Here is a 19,595-nt window from a genome sequence, read left to right as displayed (position 1 = left end):
ATGCAGGATATTTAAAGAATAAATAGTAGAAACTATGGATAAAATGTAACTAGATTATAAGAAATACAGTATAAAAAGGTACAACAATTATATTTGTAAATTTAAAGGAATTAGTGGCACATTGGACAATTGCTTATGATTTATTTAAGGTGGGATGCGTTATGGACGTCAGGATTAATGTTAGAGCTCCTAGTGTTATAGATATAAGGAATGTTACTGACGCTTTGAAAAGAATAGAAACTTTAGTAAGTACTAAGGTACAGACATAGCACAGGAGAGACACGCTGCAAATGTATACAGGAAAGTGAGCAACTAAACATTGCATTCAGCACACCCTAGGCAAAAGTGGTACGCTGCGCCAGTCACGATCACTGCGGGAGCAACAACAAGCTGTAAGTAATGGAAACTGAAATGGCCAGCTGACTGGGGCCAAAATTACGATGTCCTGGCACAAGTGGGACGTTACAGTACTGTCCAAGGAGGCTCGAGAAGCTTCTAGAAGTATTCCAGTAATTAAAAGTAAGGGAAGTAATACAGCCACAGGAAATTCTTACAAGACACTGAAAAAGCAGTATACAAATGGCAGTTAGAGGCAGTCTCGGCAGTAGCGGATGAGTTAATCAGTGAGAGAACTGACAAGCGAGTCACACAGCTGGTGCCATAGTCATCAATAGGGGACAGCTAATTCATCGGAAATCATCATTGTAAAGTGACAGTTCGATGATGCTGCAGCAAACTATGAGGAAACTGCACACATTCGAACGAGGCACTGATTTTCTGATTAGTATCCAACCACAATTCTTCCAGTGAGTTTCCTACCAGGTAGTAAAGAACAATCTCTGTAGAGCGTGTCTCTAAAAGTATCGAAGAGTAACAGTATTTCTGTGTGTGAGAATATACAGAGGTAACAAGTCATACCTAAGACTTGTCTTCCAGCTTCTAGTTCCATGACTCGCAACGAGGAATAATTGGTAGTTTTCTGTGCATTGGAATAACGAGTACAGTCTCATACTCCTCTTTTACTTTCATTCAAGTATTTGACTGTAGCATCGGAACAAGTCTCTAGGAAAGCATGTAAAAGGTAATACTGAAGAACTTGGGTTGACAGAGTGACAGAATTTCATCATTGATAGATAAAACGCCGCTGTATGTCACCTCACAAAGTTTGAATTATTAAAAACAGTCTTCTTAAACTGTATTTGGAAGTCTTGTGACTAGGCCCTCCCGTCGGGTAGACCATTCGCCGTGTGCAAGTCTTTCGATTTGACGCCACTTTGGCGACTTGCGCGTCGATGGGGATGAAATGATGATGATTAGGACAACGTAACACCCAGTCCCTGAACGGAGAAAATCTCAGAATCAGCCGGGAATCGAACCCGGGCTCTTAGGATTGACATTCTGTCTACTCAGCTACCGGGGGCGGACTATTTGGAAGTGTCTGCAACCTTATTCACTTCCTGTAAACTTCTCCTCTCCGTTACAAGATCACCCCCGCTAAATATCCTTGGAGACATTCTCCCACTCACTCGTTTAAAGGGAAATTAGCAGATCTCAGCCTAAACTGTTGTCAGTGTGTCGACTGATCAATTTAGGCCCCAGTTTCATACAAGACTGGTGGGATGCGACGCATTTTGTTGTGCTGCGAATTAAAGAGTAATTTTGGAAGTCGACCATCCTGTGACAATGAAACCACAGTAACTGCTTGATTGCCTAAAAGATCTACGGAAGCAACCCAACCTCAGTGTGTCACCGCACTCTAGCCTCATCCTAAAATTATAATGAACCCTGTACTTAAGGTTGTAATACATGCTAATCCTAGTAAGTTTTACATACATACAGATGGTTTAGAGTTTCACAAAGATGGCCGCCGAGAGAGATCACAGGTATTTCCTTCGTCCGCTAAAAGAACTTATTTAAGAGGAAATAGTGCAAAATTTAAATTTTCTTTATTTCGAACACTTGCTGTAGTGTCCGTTCTTGTCGCACAACAGAGTATTAGCGTCCCGTTAAATCATCTCCTTGAAAAAGCTTCGTGTTATCTGAAGTCACGATAATCCCTACAAAACCCAAAATTTTGGGACAATCACAAAAAGTTCGACCAAGTTTTCTTGATAGTGCAAAATTCGTTAAAAAAAGGAAGCAAGGGAGGAACTGATAAGGATCAAAGGAGATAGGGGGGAGGAGGGTGTTTGGGAACTGGCAGCTGGTAGGAGGATAGGAAGAAAGAGTACGCGATCTGACAGTTTCATCAGTGTCTATTGTCCCAATAAAAGTGTAATTAAACGTTTCTAAATAGTATTTAACTAACACATTTCTTATTGTTTACTAGTTAGATAGACGCAATGTAGACGTAAATTTTCCGAGTTGTAAACGTTTAAAAACCTGATCAAACACGTTTGATACGTAAATTCTCTAAACGCAAAGTAATTACTAACTCATTCTTCTGTCACTGTGGTCCTAAATCTGTACAAAAACAACCGCAACCATACATAAGATCTTTGTATCGTTTTTTGTTACATCTCGCGTCTCTGAATAATTTGAAACATTCTTTCGAAACTAAACATGTGTGAGAAATGTAGGAGCTGTTGCCAATCTTGTAGGAAATATTTTCGCTGGAGTGGAAACAATGGGTGGGTATGCTGGGAGAACAGAAGAGGCTCTCTCCTGGGAACTGCAGAGTATGTAGTAGGAACATTTTGATTGCAGAACAGGAAAGGAAAATCTGTGCCTTTGAGGCACAGTTGGAGGAAGCAAGGAAGGAACTGCTGACGATCAAATGAGATGGGGGGGGGGGAGGGAGGAGGGTGTTTGGGAACTGGAAGCTGGTAGGAGGATAGGAAGAAAGAGAACGCAATCTGACAGTTTTATCATCAACGCCAAAAACAGGCATCTACCACAGCCAGAGTGAAGTGGAGAATAGCCTCAGGTAGAACGAGGAGCATAAAATGTGCAGCACATTTCAGTCGAGTCCGAGAAGCCTAAGAGTGTACAAAGTGTTCGGAAGAAGGAAGTGCTGCTGCTAGGTAGTAGCCATAGGCGTAGTGTAGGCCCTCAGTTACAGGAAAGTTTACAGGCAGCGTACCAGGCCACCAGTAACTTTAAGCCAATGCAGGGTTAAGTCATGTGATAGAGGACAGGGTCTTTATGTGAGGACTTTACAAAAGAGGACCATGCAGTGATAGTGGATGGGGCGAGAAACAGTTTGGACAGTAGTGGGGAATATGAACAATAAAATAAAGAATAAGAGATAAAGGATCAAAAACTGAGCGATAGATAATCAGAGAGTCAACAGAGAGCATCAAAAACAGGCGCAGACAGCATCCCAGAGTGCCCCAGCGGGCATCCCAGAGTGCCCCAGAGAGCATCCCAGATGGCCCCTGAGAGCTAAAACATTAAGAAGAATCGCTTCTCCACTTTTGGCAAGATCAATGTGTAGTAGTGTTTAATAGATAAGAAAATAAACCCACCCACCGCCCCAGGAGTCGGAACTCCTGCAGAAATAATTAATAATATGATCATAATATTAGAAATCAATGAGAACGCTGCATGGCTGTGTAAAACATGCTGTAGCCTCGTCTTAAAATAAATGCAGCTGCTACATATATGAATGAACTGAAAGCGTACAAACAAGCAGTAGCTGCCTGCATGTACTGATAAGAGCTGCGCCATACGTCACACTTCCCGCAAATAATTAGAAGCTAGCTGGGCGCGGCAGGAAGTGAAGCCCTGATAAACCGCAATGGCGGTACCGGAAACGGGTCTTTCCAGCGGATCGCGCTTAGTTAAAACTATAGCGTGATCCACCAGGCGCCTCATGCTGCGGCCATGCATTAACCACATAGCTTCCCTGATTCATGGCACCAATGTACGCATCGTTGAGCTGCTCCGGCATCACATTCGGCCACACCTTGATGGGGCTGTGAGGTGAATGAATGTAGGGCTAGGGATGGCTCTGAGATCAGCCAACTTTGCTCATGGGTCTCTGGTGCACGTCAGGACCATCAACAGATGGGGTTTCACTAGACATGGGCTACATCTGAAGAGGATCGGGAAGGGAATATTGGTACAGCTGATTCACGAAAGTATAGGGGGTGGATCTCATGCCACACTTGGTCAAAATACTTGTTGTCATGGGTAGGAAAAGTAATTTTTTTTTTAGGATAAATCCAGACAGCAGGTTCACCTGCCTACAGAATATCCCCAGCAATTTAAAAAATAGTGGAACAATCACTCACAACACAGATTTTAACACTCAAAATATCACACATACTAGATGTCACAAAGAAAAACAAACAACTGAAAAGGGTAACATGGTGCATTTCACAGATTTAAACTCCTCCATCAAAACAAGTAATCAATAAAAAATAAAATACAACTATTAGAAGTTGAGCTCCAATCTTTGAACTGCACAGTAGTTTGTGTTACTGAGCACTAGTGTAGAGAGAAAGAAGTCGAACATGTAATGTTATCAGCCTATAAAAGGCAAACTCTTACTGCAGAACTGCTTCAAGAGGTGAAGGATCATGCATTTACATCAGAAAAGGGACACAGTTCAAATCAAGACAAGACCTCATCACAGCAAGTGAAGACAAACACATTGAGATATCAGCTATAGAATTAACAGGGCTTGATATCACCAAGAACTTAATCATTTTATGTGTGTATCTCCCAGTGGTAATGTGGACACTTTTGAATAAACTAACAGAAATTCTAGATAAAGTCTCAAGTACAAAGGTCAACATAATTCTGTGTGGGAACATTAACAACAACACTATTATTATAAATGAATCAAGCAGCACCTCAGAAATATCCTTCAAAGTTTTGACATGTTCCTATTGGTCAATAGTGCAACAAGAGTTACTACAGTAACTGCATCTGTAATTGACTATGTGGCCACAAATATGGACAGGGAAAAATGTGATGTAACTGGAAAAGATCTTGGACTATCAGCCCATCTGGGTCAAATAACAACAGTAAAATCAGTCACCGAATCATTCCCTAAACTACAAGCCTATAAAAAACATCTATCAGAAATCAAAATAAAAGATTTTTCAAAGGAACTAGCAAAACAAAGCTGGGATGAAGTGTATAAGGAAACCAATGTGAATATGACATTCCCTAAATGCTCCACATTATTTAAACTGAACTTTGAAAATTCATTTCAATAGGTATGCATGTCTCTATCAACATCTCCCAAAAACAGATGGATAACAGCAGATATTAAGAAGTCCTCCCAAACACTCAAATATCTCAGTTCCACGAAAAAGAGTTGCAGTGATCCAGAATTCTTAAATTTCTATCACAGATACAAAAAGATCCATAGGATCTGATTGCTGCAAAAAAGTCATTTAATGACAAAATAATATATATAATGCAGAGAGTAAAAGCAAAGCAGTCTGAGATTTTTTAAAAAAGGGAACAGGGAGAGGCAAAGAAACACAGAATAACATACTGCTAATAGAGGTGGGGATAAGGTAATAAATGATACACAACACTTACCAAACTATGTAAATGAGCATTTTTCAAGTGTTGCCGAGATGTTACAAGAAAAAATCCCCAAAACAATTATAATATCTGTAAATAATGTTGCACTATATAAAATGACGTTACTTCCAACCCCAGAGAATGAAGTCAATAAAACTGTTCAAAAATTAGAAAGTCAGTAGGATTAGATGAAGTATGAATTTGTGTACTGAAACAATGTACAGAGATTATACAAGACACCTTAACAAATATAATAAATGAATTCTTCACATCAATGACATTTCCAGAGCAGTTACAATAGGCAAGAGTTGTACCTCTGCCTAAGAAAAGTGATGCAGAAGGCATAGAAATTTACTTGCCCATTTCCCTGCTGTCACATTCTCCCCAATTATGAAAGACAGATTAATGAATTACCTGAATAAGTACAACCTATTAAGCAAATCACAGTTTGGTTTCCAAAGTGGCAAAATTATGAAGTCAGCCATAGTAGAATTCACTAAAGTTGTACTTGACGCTCTTGACAAAGACGAGTGTGTCACAGGCATATTTTTGGATCTTTCTAAGGCCTTTGATACAGTTGACCACAAGATTCCATTAAATAAATTAAGGAGATTAGGAATAAGAGGGGTAGCTAATGACTTGTTTTGGTCATGCCTAGCAGATAAGGTACAAAGAGTAGAGATAACATGTAGTTCAAATATATCTATTTAGTGAAATGTTTATCAGAACCAAATACATTAGTACAGGGGTTCCACAAAGTAGCAAATTAGGACCAATACTATTCCTTATATACATCAATGACTTTCCCAGTAGTGTTACTGATGGTGAAAAAATTCTCTTTGGTGATGACATCAATATTATAGTCACTGAGAAAGCTAGAGAACTCCTTACAGAGAAAGCAAATGAAGCTGTCAAGGAAGTTTATGATTGGTCAATAAGCAATAAGGTGAAATTGAACATAAAGAAAACTAATGCCAAGAATTTCAGTTTGAAGAGGGAAAACGACAATGTTAAATCAAATGTAGATACCACCTCTATAGTCTGTGTAACAAATGCAAAATTTCTAGGAATGAATATTGATTCTCAGTTGAAGTCCTGTGAACACAGAAATGTAACTGCAAATAGAATGTCATCAGCATATTATGCCCTTGGAATCCTATCATCAGAGTGTAACATACAATGTCTTTTAGTTACAACTATTCATGTGTACACTCAATTCTTAGCTATGACATTCTTTCTGGGAGAACAAATGCAAAAAATATGGACACAATTTTCAAACTCCAGAAAAGAGCAACAAGAATCATAACCAAAAATGGTAGTCAAGCTCATTTTAAAGATCTGCTCAAAACACTGTGTATTTTAATTTCTTCATGTGAATACATTTGCCAGTCAGTGATACACATAAAAAATAACATTGGTAATTACTACACAAACAGTTCTGTCCATGACCATCGAACAAGAGCTAGACACAACTTACATTTGCCAAGAAAAAACAAACATAAAACTCAAAACAGCATTTTCTACCAAGGGATAAAACTACAATAAATTACCAACAGAGATAAGGGAAATTTCAAAAATACGCTTATTTACAAAGGCAGCTAGAAAGTACCTGTTATGCAATATATTTTATAAATTGTAAGATTAATTAGATAAAACTGAGTAGTGGTTTGGTAAAAAAAGTTATGCAGATAAATAACAACAATGATTATGAAACATCCAGCATTCCACATAACACATTCACACTGTTTCTTCCCTTCTTTCTTCATTTCTAGAAAACTTACCTCCAAGCTATGTGTTGCACAGCACTAAAACCTGTTCCTCTTTCTGTGCTCAACGTCTCATTCATTATGGTGGGATACTGCCTCAGTTTTTCAGGATAGCTAATGGGAAATTGTGGTGAAGAAAAGGCCCGGGGATTGTGTGTTTGAGTGCTTAGTGAGTGAAGTGTTATAAAACAGTGTGTGTATAGTTTGTGCAGTGATTGATAGTGAACAGTGAACAGTGTGGTATTACATTATTTAATAAGTTATTTGTAAAAACAGTATTGTATACCTGGAGTAAATCTAATGATTGTCTTTAACTAGAAGTCTGTGAATGTAAGTGTATACAAATTAGCTTATTTTTAATTCGTCTAAGCTTTTAAATACTTTGACATGTCCTATAACCTTGTAAAAAGAGATCTACAGATGAATAAAGCCATTACTACTACTATTATTGTAGTAGTAATAGCTTTATTCATCTGTAGATCTCTTTTTACAATCCTGATTTGCCACACAAAATTCAGAGATAGTTCAGGGAGGATTTTAGGTTTCTCATCGCCTGTGATGGCTAATTAGAGAGTAATAATCTGCTTGGGATTTATTCAGTTTATTACTCAAATTAAATTTGTTCTGTTGAAATTTCTTTACAACAGTAAAAGAGCTGTGCACTCCAAGGGGAATGTTTATTTTATTCTTAGTTGAGTGCTTCAGTTTGTCCAGGTATGTATATATTTCAGTCTTCAATGAGACCATCTCCTCCTTCAACCTTCTCCCTGTCTGTCTACTCCTTCCCCCATCATCCATGTGCACCTCCCATCTATCTTCATCTCGCCCCCTCACATTCACCTCACCTTACCCCTCAGTACATCTCCTCCTCCCCCTCTCTCAGTCCATCTCCTTCTGTCCTGTCTCTCTGTCCAGCTCCTCCTCCGCACACTCTCTGTCCATCTCCTCTCCTGTCACTCTGTCAATCTCCTCCACACTCCCTCTGTCCATCTCCTCCTCCCCCCCTCACTCTCACTTTCCATGTCCTGTTCCCTTTCTATTCACTAACCCACATCCTCTCGTCCCCTACCCCACCATCTCCGTCCATCTACTCCTAGCCCCTTTGTCCCTTCAGTTTATCACTTCGGTACAAACAGGAGGTTGCTGCTTCTTATACCCACAGTATCTCTTTCCAGATAGTAGGTAATATGTATACAAGTTTCGTTCACATCGCTCCAGAGGGCTTAAGAGGAGTTCTTTACCTAAGGCCTTGCCTATGAAAGCATGTGTAACGTATATTTAAAATGTATTTAACTATGTTTTACACATACATCACCTGTAGCTCTAACGAATTCCACCCAGTAATTTCACTTTCTTGCAGCTCAATATTTATAACGTCGTAATCGCCTGAATTATGAGTCGCCACAGTGATATGAATCTGCAGATACATACAGTCATACATGTGAATAGTGTGCACGAAATGTGTTGCGAATATACACTCCTGGAAATTGAAATAAGAACACCGTGAATTCATTGTCCCAGGAAGGGGAAACTTTATTGACACATTCCTGGGGTCAGATACATCACATGATCACACTGACAGAACCACAGGCACATAGACACAGGCAACAGAGCATGCACAATGTCGGCACTAGTACATTGTATATCCACCTTTCGCAGCAATGCAGGCTGCTATTCTCCCATGGAGACGATCGTAGAGATGCTGGATGTAGTCCTGTGGAACGGCTTGCCATGCCATTTCCACCTGGCGCCTCAGTTGGACCAGCGTTCGTGCTGGACGTGCAGACCGCGTGAGACGACGCTTCATCCAGTCCCAAACATGCTCAATGGGGGACAGATCCGGAGATCTTGCTGGCCAGGGTAGTTGACTTACACCTTCTAGAGCACGTTGGGTGGCACGGGATACATGCGGACGTGCATTGTCCTGTTGGAACAGCAAGTTCCCTTGCCGGTGTAGGAATGGTAGAACGATGGGTTCGATGACGGTTTGGATGCACCATGCACTATTCAGTGTCCCCTCGACGATCACCAGTGGTGTACGGCCAGTGTAGGAGATCGCTCCCCACACCATGATGCCGGGTGTTGGCCCTGTGTGCCTCGGTCGTATGCAGTCCTGATTGTGGCGCTCACCTGCACGGCGCCAAACACTTATACGACCATCATTGGCACCAAGGCAGAAGCGACTCTCATCGCTGAAGACGACACGTCTCCATTCGTCCCTCCATTCACGCCTGTCGCGACACCACTGGAGGCGGGCTGCACGATGTTGGGGCGTGAGCGGAAGACGGCCTAACGGTGTGCGGGACCGTAGCCCAGCTTCATGGAGACGGTTGCGAATGGTCCTCGCCGATACCCCAGGAGCAACAGTGTCCCTAATTTGCTGGGAAGTGGCGGTGCGGTCCCCTACGGCACTGCGTAGGATCCTACGGTCTTGGCGTGCATCCGTGCGTCGCTGCGGTCCGGTCCCAGGTCGACGGGCACGTGCACCTTCCGCCGACCACTGGCGACAACATCGATGTACTGTGGAGACCTCACGCCCCACGTGTTGAGCAATTCGGCGGTACGTCCACCCGGCCTCCCGCATGCCCACTATACGCCCTCGCTCAAAGTCCGTCAACTGCACATACGGTTCACGTCCACGCTGTCGCGGCATGCTACCAGTGTTAAAGACTGCGATGGAGCTCCGTATGCCACGGCAAACTGGCTGATACTGACGGCGGCGGTGCACAAATGCTGCGCAGCTAGCGCCATTCGACGGCCAACACCGCGGTTCCTGGTGTGTCCGCTGTGCCGTGCGTGTGATCATTGCTTGTACAGCCCTCTCGCAGTGTCCGGAGCAAGTATGGTGGGTCTGACACACCGGTGTCAATGTGTTCTTTTTTCCATTTCCAGGAGTGTAGTTAGTTATAAAAAAGTAATCAATTAAAAGGTCATGCCTGATGTTTCAGTTTTACTGCATGAATAGCAAAAATGTTGTGGGCGACGAACGTTTTATATTTCACCATTTTGTGGGCCTTATTGGCTAGAAAATCTTCGAAAAAATTCGAAAGTATGTGTAAAGTCGGTTGCACGTAGCTAAGTACCCTCGTTCACAAAAATTGGATAAATATATTCTGGCTATTGGCGCGACGTGGCCTATGCTTCTTTTCATCCCCCCCCCCTTTTTTTTAGGAGATAAGTGGTTCTTACACCCACAGAGTTTCTTTTAGGACAGTAAGTGATGTTTGTACCACGTTTGGTTGAGCACTATTCAGTAGTTTATCAGGAGATGAGCAAGCACACATGCATGCATACATTCACTTTTGTAATGTCTATGGATTCATTATGAAGTTGAGTGTACTATAGACACTCATGTTCTCCAGGGTGACAATAACTGTATTGACTGGGTTGCATGTATATGTTTATGATGTAAAAAACAGTTGGGCATCGCATCTTGCCCCCAATGGTCCAGTAAAACACCCGTTCTTAATCCCATAGTAAATGTCCATGATTATTTGCAGTAGCAGTGAACATCCCCTCAAGATGATAATACTATGCGACCGATGTCTTCATAATTTAATGTCTCTTCTAGATAAGTCAGATATGATGAGTAATCTCTTTCTCTCTGATTTGAGTCCATTATCCGAGGCACAGAAGATGTTACACGATAGCAGTGTAATGTTTTTTAAGGGTAGTATTGTCTACAGTGTGCTTATACTCGAACAGCTCTTAACAGTATCGCATGTTCAGGAGTGTCGCCAAATACACTGGGTAAGTAGAATCATTGGGTGAGACGGACCAAAGACTTAGTTCACAAATGAGCAGCTGGAAACAAATCTCGCAACTTGCGAGTAAGATCTTTGGTGAACAAAATTGGTTCAAAAGTGTAACTTTGATTTTCGTGTCAGTTTGGACAGAAGCCACATTTTTTGTTCGGGTAAGCCGAAAAGTTTTATCGTGTAGTTACATAATTTTAGTACTAAGGCTTAGTTTGAATAACATTGTTGCAGTTCTTTTACTGCAAGCTTGGCAAATGTGTAGACATGGAACTAACCTAAAATGACCTTAGATTTCGCCATCTACAGATAGACGTTGGGGTGGTCCGTCTTTCCCAGACAATCGGGAGAGATGGACCAGTGTTACTTGGGAGAGATACAACACTTGTTTTAAAGTGAGAGTGATTGGGCACAATTATATTTAGCTTCAAGGCATATTGAATAATTCCACTGAAGATGGCCCCCAGTCTCAGGCGATAGTTATTTGTCGGAAGATATATCTATGTCAAGAAAGAAAAACAAGAATCTCACACACAGGCCAACCAATCTGCTCAAAGTACATCAAAACACCTACTGATTCCAAGGACGTCAAAAGAGCATTCTTATTGCACAGGTCAAATTCTTTCAATGACACAACTTCGAATTCCACTCCTACTATACCTAGAACTTCCATCAATAACACCTCAAAAATGACTACTTCTAAGCAAAAACAGACGAAATTCTGGGTAGTCGTTATAATGATAAAACTATAAATTTTAAGACGAAGACAGCATCTGTATCCAAATGGCTGAAGTCTTCTGAAAACATTGAATCTCTGAAGAAAAAAGAGGGATGGGGAAAGAAACAGAAAAAAGGTACAAAAATACCACCAAAGGGCAACACTCCTGACGAGAAAAAAGGCTAACGAAAGTAAAACAAAAAAAAATATAACTACATATTGCTCATGGGTTCGTCAGGTGCAGACATTGTAGAAGATTACGAAAGAAATTCGATGAAAGAGATGAAGGCGTGGTGAAATCTGTTACGATAGTAATAAAAATGATTTCAGGACTCATTGTGTTTCCTGTTCACAATGGTCATATGAATGTTGTTCAGCAGCTGATAATAAGTGTAATTGCTGTGGTAAGAGGAAGACAAGTTAATGCTCGAGCAAAAGGAACAGCTCATTAGAAAAGCCAATGTTCAATTATGGTTTATAATAAACTGATAAATGTTTTTGGATAAAAATACTTAATAGTATAGTTCTGTATTCATTACAACATATTCCAGATAAAAATATGAAAATTTAACTGTCTCATTTCTTCATCTATATCCATTTTTATATGGTCCATCTTTCCCAATACACTTGTCCATCTCACCCATATACGTATGGGTGAGATGCACCACTCATTTACATTTTCATTTTATCGTATCTTTTATATTTTAAATGGCAGTGCCTCAGTAATATATTGTACCTAATTTTATCTCGCACTTTAAGAATATGGGATCAGGGGTTATAAAAAGTTGAAAAACACACAAATTTTCGGCTGAAGGAAAAAAGTGGTCCAGCTCTCCAGGACTAATACCAGAATGCGGCGAAAACGGTATATGTAAATGTACAAACAAACGAATTAATACAATTTCAGAAAAATTGTACGATATATTTAACAGGCAGAGTTTCACAAATTGTCCAGGTTAATAATTTGTTAGTCCACCGCTAGCTCTTATGCTAGGAGTTGTTTGGCTTTGGTTGCTAGATTTGCTGGATGTCCTCCGAAGTAATATCGAGCGTAAATCTGTGCAAGCGGCTCATTACATCGTCAGCATCCGGGGATAGATAGAGGGCCCACCCAGAATGGACCTGAAGTTCTCAACCAGGAAGAAATCCGGCGACGTTGCTGGCCAAGGTATGGTTTGGCAAGCACGAAGACAAGCTGACTTGTTAGTCCAGCATTGCTTGCCATGAAAGGCTACAAAACAGGGCGGATAATATCGTCGACGCACCACTGTGCTCTAAGGGTGTCATGGATGACAATGATAGTGTCCTGCTGTGGAAAGAGAAGGTTTCCCACTGCTGTCTGGGGAATCTCTAGACTACGTCTGCGGTGTGTGAACTCATGTCTTGAGTAGAAATACTTCAGTACTTCAGTGATGAGTCCCACTTCGACATGAGGCCTGATGGCCAGCGAAGACGTGTCTGGAGACCCCCCAGGCAGCGATGGCATACCAACCTGACGCTAGCCCATTTTACTACCCGAATACCAAGTCTGATGATCTGAGATGCAATTTCTTTTCATAGCAGGTCCACTTTGGTCGTCATCTGCTGCAGCTTTATAGCATAGAGGTAAGTCGACGATGTTCTGCGCCTCGTTTTGTCCCCCTTCACGGGAAGTCAACCTGGGCTTACATTCGGCAAGAATGTCTTCTGCTCGTGTTTTTTGAGTCATCAGTTTTTAACTGGTGTGATGCATTCCTCCACGAATTCCTCTCCTGTGCCAAGGTTTTCAGCTCACTGTCGCAATTGGACCCTACGTTCACAGTTACTTTCTGCATCTATTCCAGTCTCTTTCTTCCTCTACAATTTTTACCGTCTACAGCCTCTTCTAGTACCAAGGAAATCATTCCCTGATGCCTTAACAGATGTTCTATCATACTATCCCTTCTCCCTGTCTTACTGTTTGCAAAACCCTACCTTGACCAACAAGGTCGACGCATCTCTCCCAGAGTGACAACGATTGGAACTGGGCAGGGCCCTCCAAACATCTCTGTATTTTGATGGCAGGATCTTCCAAACATGTCTATACTTTTATGTAACCCGCCAATTGGACAGAATTTGGCACGATATACCTCAGACGGACATCCAACAACACCATCAGTCAACACCAAGCTGAATGACAGCCTGCAATAAGGTCTAGTGGTGAACCAACGCATTAATTTCTTGTTGAATTCGTTCGGCTTTTTCTCTTGAATAAATCATCAATGTTTTTCTGAACCTGTAATAATTTGTTTGACTCTACATGTACTTGTCATCTAACGATTTCTTTCCCATTTTAAGAGTATTATGGCGGAAAGGCAGAGCGTGTGTACCTGGAGCTCCCATATGCAGCGGATCTGCCGCGGCGGCTCCGCGTGTCCGAGAGCCTCGTAGTGCGGGAAGAGCAGCTCGCCCTCGGTGGCGGGCGCGAGCAGCGGCGGCCCGCACAGTGGTCCGTGCACGAACTGGTAGCGCGCCTCGAACAGCGGCGCCGGGTGCTTGAAGTAGCTGACAGCGGCGTGCGCCGCGTCGACGCGCAGCTCCAGCGCCAGCCGCTCGGAGCGCGACACCACCGACGCCGGCGGCTGCTGCGCGCCCCCGTGGCACAGGCAGCGGCTGGTGGCGCCCTCCGGCTGCGGCTCGGTCCACGCGGCCGGCGAGTAGGCGGCGGAGACGGCGGACGCGTTGCCACCTGCCGCGTCACCTGCCGGCTCCCACACCAGCAGCTTGTCCACGCGGTCGCTCCAGCAGTCCGTGCACGACACCGCGCTGTACGGGTGGTCCTGCAAAAGGGCAAGGAAAGTGCTCAACTCTCAACATGAGCCGGTGCATTTACATTACACCAGATGTAGAAGTACACGATGTGGTTAAAGGTATACGGACACCCCCAAAAACATACCTTTTCATATTAGGTGCAGTGTGCTGCCACCTTCTGCCAGGCAATCCATATCAGTGACCTCAGTAGTCATTAGACATCGTGAGAGCAGAATGGGCGCTCCGTGGAACTCACGCACTTCGAACATGTTCAGGTGATTGAGAGTCACTTGTGTCATGTGCCATATGTATGTATGCGAGATTTCCACACTCCTAAACATTCCTAGGTCCACTGTTTCCGATGTGATAGTGAAGTGGAAACGTGAAGAGCCACGTACAGCACAAAAGCGTACTGGCCGACCTCATCTGTCGACTGACAGATACCAACCACAGTTTAAGAGGCTCGTTATGTGTAATAGGCAAACATCTATCTAGACCAGCACACAGGAGTTCCAAACTGCATCAGGATCCACAGCAAGTACTGTGACAGTTAGACGGGAGGTGAGAAAAATTGGATTTCATGGATTAGCGGCTGCTCATAAGCCACACATCACGCCGGTAAACGATAAATGACGTCTCGCTTGGTGTAAGGAGCGTAAACATTGGACGACTGAAAAGGGGAAAAACGTTGTGTGGAGTGACGAATTACAGTACACACTGTGGTGATCCGATTGCAGGGTGTGGGTATGGCGAATGCCCAGTGAACGCCATCTGCCAGCCTGTGTAGTGCTAGCAGTAAAATTCGAAGGCGGTGGTATTATGGCTTGGTCGTGTTTTCCTTGGAGAGGGCTTGCAACCCTCGATGTTTAGCGTGGCACTATCACAGTACAGCCTTACATTGACGTTTTAAGCACCTTCTTGCTTCCCACTGTTGAAGAGCAACTCGGGGATGGTAATTGCATCTTTTAGCACGATCGAGCAGTTGTTCAAAATGCACGCCTGTGGCCGAGTGGTTACACGACTATAACATCGCTGTAATCGAGCGACCTGCACAGAATCCTGACCTGAATCCTATACAATATCTTTCGGATGTTTTGGAACGCCGACTTTGTGCCAGGCCTCACCGACCGGCATCGATACCTCTCCTCAGTGCAGTACTCCTTGAGGATGGGCTGTCATTCCCCAATACACCCTCCAGCACCTGATCGAACGTGTGCCTGCGAGAATGGAAGCTGTCATCAAGGCTAAGGGTGGACCAACATCATACTGAATTTTAGCATTATCGATGGAGGGGGTCACGAGCCTCTAAGTCATTTTCAGCCAGGTGTCCGGATGCTTTTCGTCACATAGTGTACGAAACCGGAATTAGGTTGCAGTAATTACAGGTCTGTTGTTTGAAACTGATGAACAATATTTTATCTCCATTGCTATTTACATATTTCTCCCGACTCTCCGGCAGGCTCTGAATGCAGGCTATGAATTCAACGCCAAAGATTCTGCTCTTCTTTCGAAGCAAACCAGTCAGCGAGCCCTTGTCGTACATTTTCATACGAATTGAAGCGTGGTTCGGGGAAATAGTGTAACAGTGATGCAAATAGATGATAATCGGACGGACCCAAGACTGCAGAAGAAGTGGCATGCCCTAATATTTCGCAACTGAAATCCTCGATCCTTTCCCTGAGCCGTTTTCCCATCGTGTGATGGGGCGTTATCATGGAGCCACATGACTTCGTGTGGCGTTTTTATTTATTCCGGTAGTTTTTCACGTAATACTCGATTTAAATCGATCATTTGCTTTTGGTAACGATCAGTGTTAACAGTTTCGTCATGTTTTATCAGCTCATAATAGATGACACCTTTTTGATCCCACCGAACACAGAACATTGTTTCTTTCCAAATCAATTTGGTCTTGCAGTGGATGTAGATGGTTTGCCTGGATTCACCCATAATTTATGTCGCATAATATTCTCAAAATATGTCAATTTTTCATCACCTGTCCCAATTCGATGGAGAAAGGACTTTCTTTTTTATCTGTCGAGCAGCGTTTCAAAAGTGGTCTTTCGATTTGCTTATGGTCTTTCATTCAGGTCATGCAGAATCAATTTTCCCACTTTCTGCACCTTTCCCATAGCTTTCAACTGAAGAAAAACGGCTTTCTATGTTATATTCAATTGTTCTGCGAGTTCCTGTTGAGTTTATCATCTGTATCCAATAGGACCTGAAATTTGTTGTCTTAGAACTTTCTCGGTGGTCTCACGGGCTCGTCGTTTCTCACGTCAAACTCACCACTTTTGAATGTTTTGAATCAGTCAAAACACTATGTTTTCCCAAGAGCTTGTTTTCCGGAAGCTCGACAAGTACTCGATGCGATTCTGCAGCAGTTTTATTCAAAAGATAACAAATGCTGTCCACAAATCGTAGCTCGTAGGCAGAAGCCTCGACATGTCTACGGGTTTGAAACACATACCAATGTATGTAACTCGGGTTACTGCGTGTTGACATTCATCGTCAACCGTTACAGGAAGCAGATGGCGCTGTAGACGCGCTCTCATGGACCCTGCACTGACTGTTAGTAGCACCATCTATAGGCAAATTCCGGTTCCATACTTCTACACTTGGTATATCCGTGTGCAGATTTTTAGGATAGAACGACAGGGTGACGGTCGAAAAAACTCGAAATTTTTTAATTATGGAATTCGAATGTATATACATTGAATAATTATTCCGCAAAAAATAATGCGAAAACTCCAAAAAGTAACGATTCTGTGAGCGTTTGAAGGTGAGCGTGCACTACACGCCTCGGCGTTATAGAATCCGTTGCCAAAAGTCGTTATCGATGCCACCACCTCTATTTATGCCGACTGGAGTAAATCTACTGAAGCGTTGTTTGGGCGGTTTCACTCTAAATGTAAACGAAAGTTTGAACAGTCTCATTTGTAGAAACGCTCCAAAAACAACATCCTGTCGAAGCCAGATTGTCAACATTGCTTCAAATTTGGCAATATGCTATTCAGTGTGGGCCATACTCCATTAATGCACGTGGCAAATGGGCTTCAAATCAAAATCGGCAATGAAATGCACCGGTTCTGTGAGGACAGGGACGCCAGCGGCGATGCGCCCAGCCACGTAAAGGACTTTGAAGACAAAAATGTTCAAAAGTGCGTGAACTCTTATGGTACTTAACTGCTAAGGTCATCTAAGTAACCTAAATTATCCTAAAGACGAACACGCACACCCATTCCCGAGGGAGGACTCGAACCTCCGCCAGCCACACACTTTGAAGACAAAACTGAGTGCTTATCAGGTCAAAGTAGCAAAAAGCGGCTATCCACTATCAGGGGCGATAATAATTACGGACCAGGAATCGACGGTATCCTGTAAGTTTCTAGCTTCGTCCCTTTTTTTATGTGACGAACACTTGTCAAACTTTAAACGCGTTTTTCTCAAACCCATGTTTTTCGAGCGTGTTTCTCGCTACCCACGCTACAATTTTCATCTAATATTAATGATTGTTAATCTCCCTTGAAGCAAATTGAAATTCTTCAATTCATCGTAGCCGATTTTTTATGTTGATATATAGTATTTTTTCGGCCAAAAAGATGGTTCCACAAAAGATGGGTACAAAAACTGCCAACTGCCCATTTTTCAAATACCTATATTTCTCAGTTTTTTTTTCTTTTGCAAATCCCTACGATGAAACAGCATTAAATCTGTAAGGATCAGGGTGATATTTTAATTTCTTGCTTCAGATAACCGCAACCGGAGTTACAGCAACAACCGTCCATCTACTTCCTTTTAGATCTGCCTCAGGAAAATCCCAATTACACAGTGAAGATACTAATTTTTGCAATGAAAAATGCCAATTAGAAGTTCAATGTATGCTGTATTCATTTCATCAGACCCCATTTGTTCTCTGCATTCCAGTACGGAGAAAAAAAAATCCTGAATTTGAGCTATAATTTCGTCCGTCACCCACTCGTTGGCCCCTTAAGGTCGGAAGGAACTTTCACATGATGTGGCATTATCAAGGAACACAGCTCTATGAACATTGCGCCGTACATTGGAAAGAACTGCTATAGTATTGTACAGAAGATGACAAAGAAATACGCATAGAGTCGATCAGAAATGACATTTTTATTCAAAGAGAAAAATTACACAGATATCATCGCGATTCATGATGGTTAGGTTAGTAATGTTTAACGTCCCGTCGACAACGAGGTCATTAGAGACTGAGCGCAAGCTCGGGTTAGGGAAGGATTGGGAAGGAAAACGGCCGTGCCCTTTCAAAGGAACCATCCCGGTATTTGCCTGAAACGATTTAGGGAAATCACGGAAAACGTAAATCAGGATGGCTGCATCTGTAATGTTAAGTTTCTTCCTGTTCTTAGCTCTGCTACTTCAGTTTACCCTCGTCTTTCTTCGATTTATTCTCCATTCTTATTCTGTAGTCATTAGTCTGTTCATTCCATTCACCACATCTTTCAATCCTTCGTCACTTTCACTGAGGATAGAGATGTCGTCAACGAATCTTATCACTGATGTCCTTTCCCCCTGAATTTTAATCCCGCTCTTAAACTTTTATTTTGTTTCCCTCATTGCTTCTTCGATGTATAGGTTCAGCAGTTGGGGTGAAGGACTATATACCTTACACCCATTTTAATCCGAGCACTTCGACCTCGATCTTGCCGGCCGCTGTGGTCGAGCGGTTCTAGGCGCTTCAGTCTGGAACCACGTGGCTGCTACGGTCGCAGGGTTGAATACTGCCTCGGGCATGGATGTGTGTGATGTCCTTAGGTTAGGTAGGTTTACGTAGTTCTAAGTTCTTGGGGACTGATGACCTCATCTGTTAAGTCCCATAGTGCTCAGAGCCATTTGAACACCCTGTGGGTCTCACCTCTCCCCTTACAGTTATCAAGTATTCGGTCCCTTAAAAAAGGCCTTGACGGGTCGATGATTCCTGTCGGACGAGGAAGTGCAGCAGACGATACGGACTTCTCCACGCAGCAGGACACGGTGTTTTACCAAACAGGTATCTTCAGACTGGGGCTTTGGTGTTATGGTTGCCTCAGCGCTCACGGTGACTGGCATGCTGCTTCACAGCTG

General features: G+C 42.7%; 1 protein-coding gene across 1 annotated transcript in view; it reads right to left on the bottom strand.

The window, feature by feature from the left end:
* The window catches only part of LOC124775432 (cubilin-like), a 187,658-nt gene that overhangs the window by 17,779 nt on the left and 150,284 nt on the right, over nt 1–19,595 (bottom strand). The window contains exons 8-9 of the mRNA XM_047250265.1: nt 14,414–14,521; nt 14,072–14,365 (exon numbers count right to left, since the gene is read on the bottom strand). Of these exons, the coding sequence (XP_047106221.1) occupies nt 14,072–14,365; nt 14,414–14,521 (402 nt within the window). The remainder of the gene's footprint in view (nt 1–14,071; nt 14,366–14,413; nt 14,522–19,595) is intronic.

The sequence above is a fragment of the Schistocerca piceifrons genome, chromosome 2 (assembly GCF_021461385.2).
Source record: "Schistocerca piceifrons isolate TAMUIC-IGC-003096 chromosome 2, iqSchPice1.1, whole genome shotgun sequence".
In the NCBI taxonomy this organism is placed as follows: Eukaryota; Metazoa; Arthropoda; class Insecta; order Orthoptera; family Acrididae; genus Schistocerca; species Schistocerca piceifrons.
Note: the sequence above shows the minus strand (reverse complement) of the source record. Positions and strands in the feature narration are given on the sequence as shown.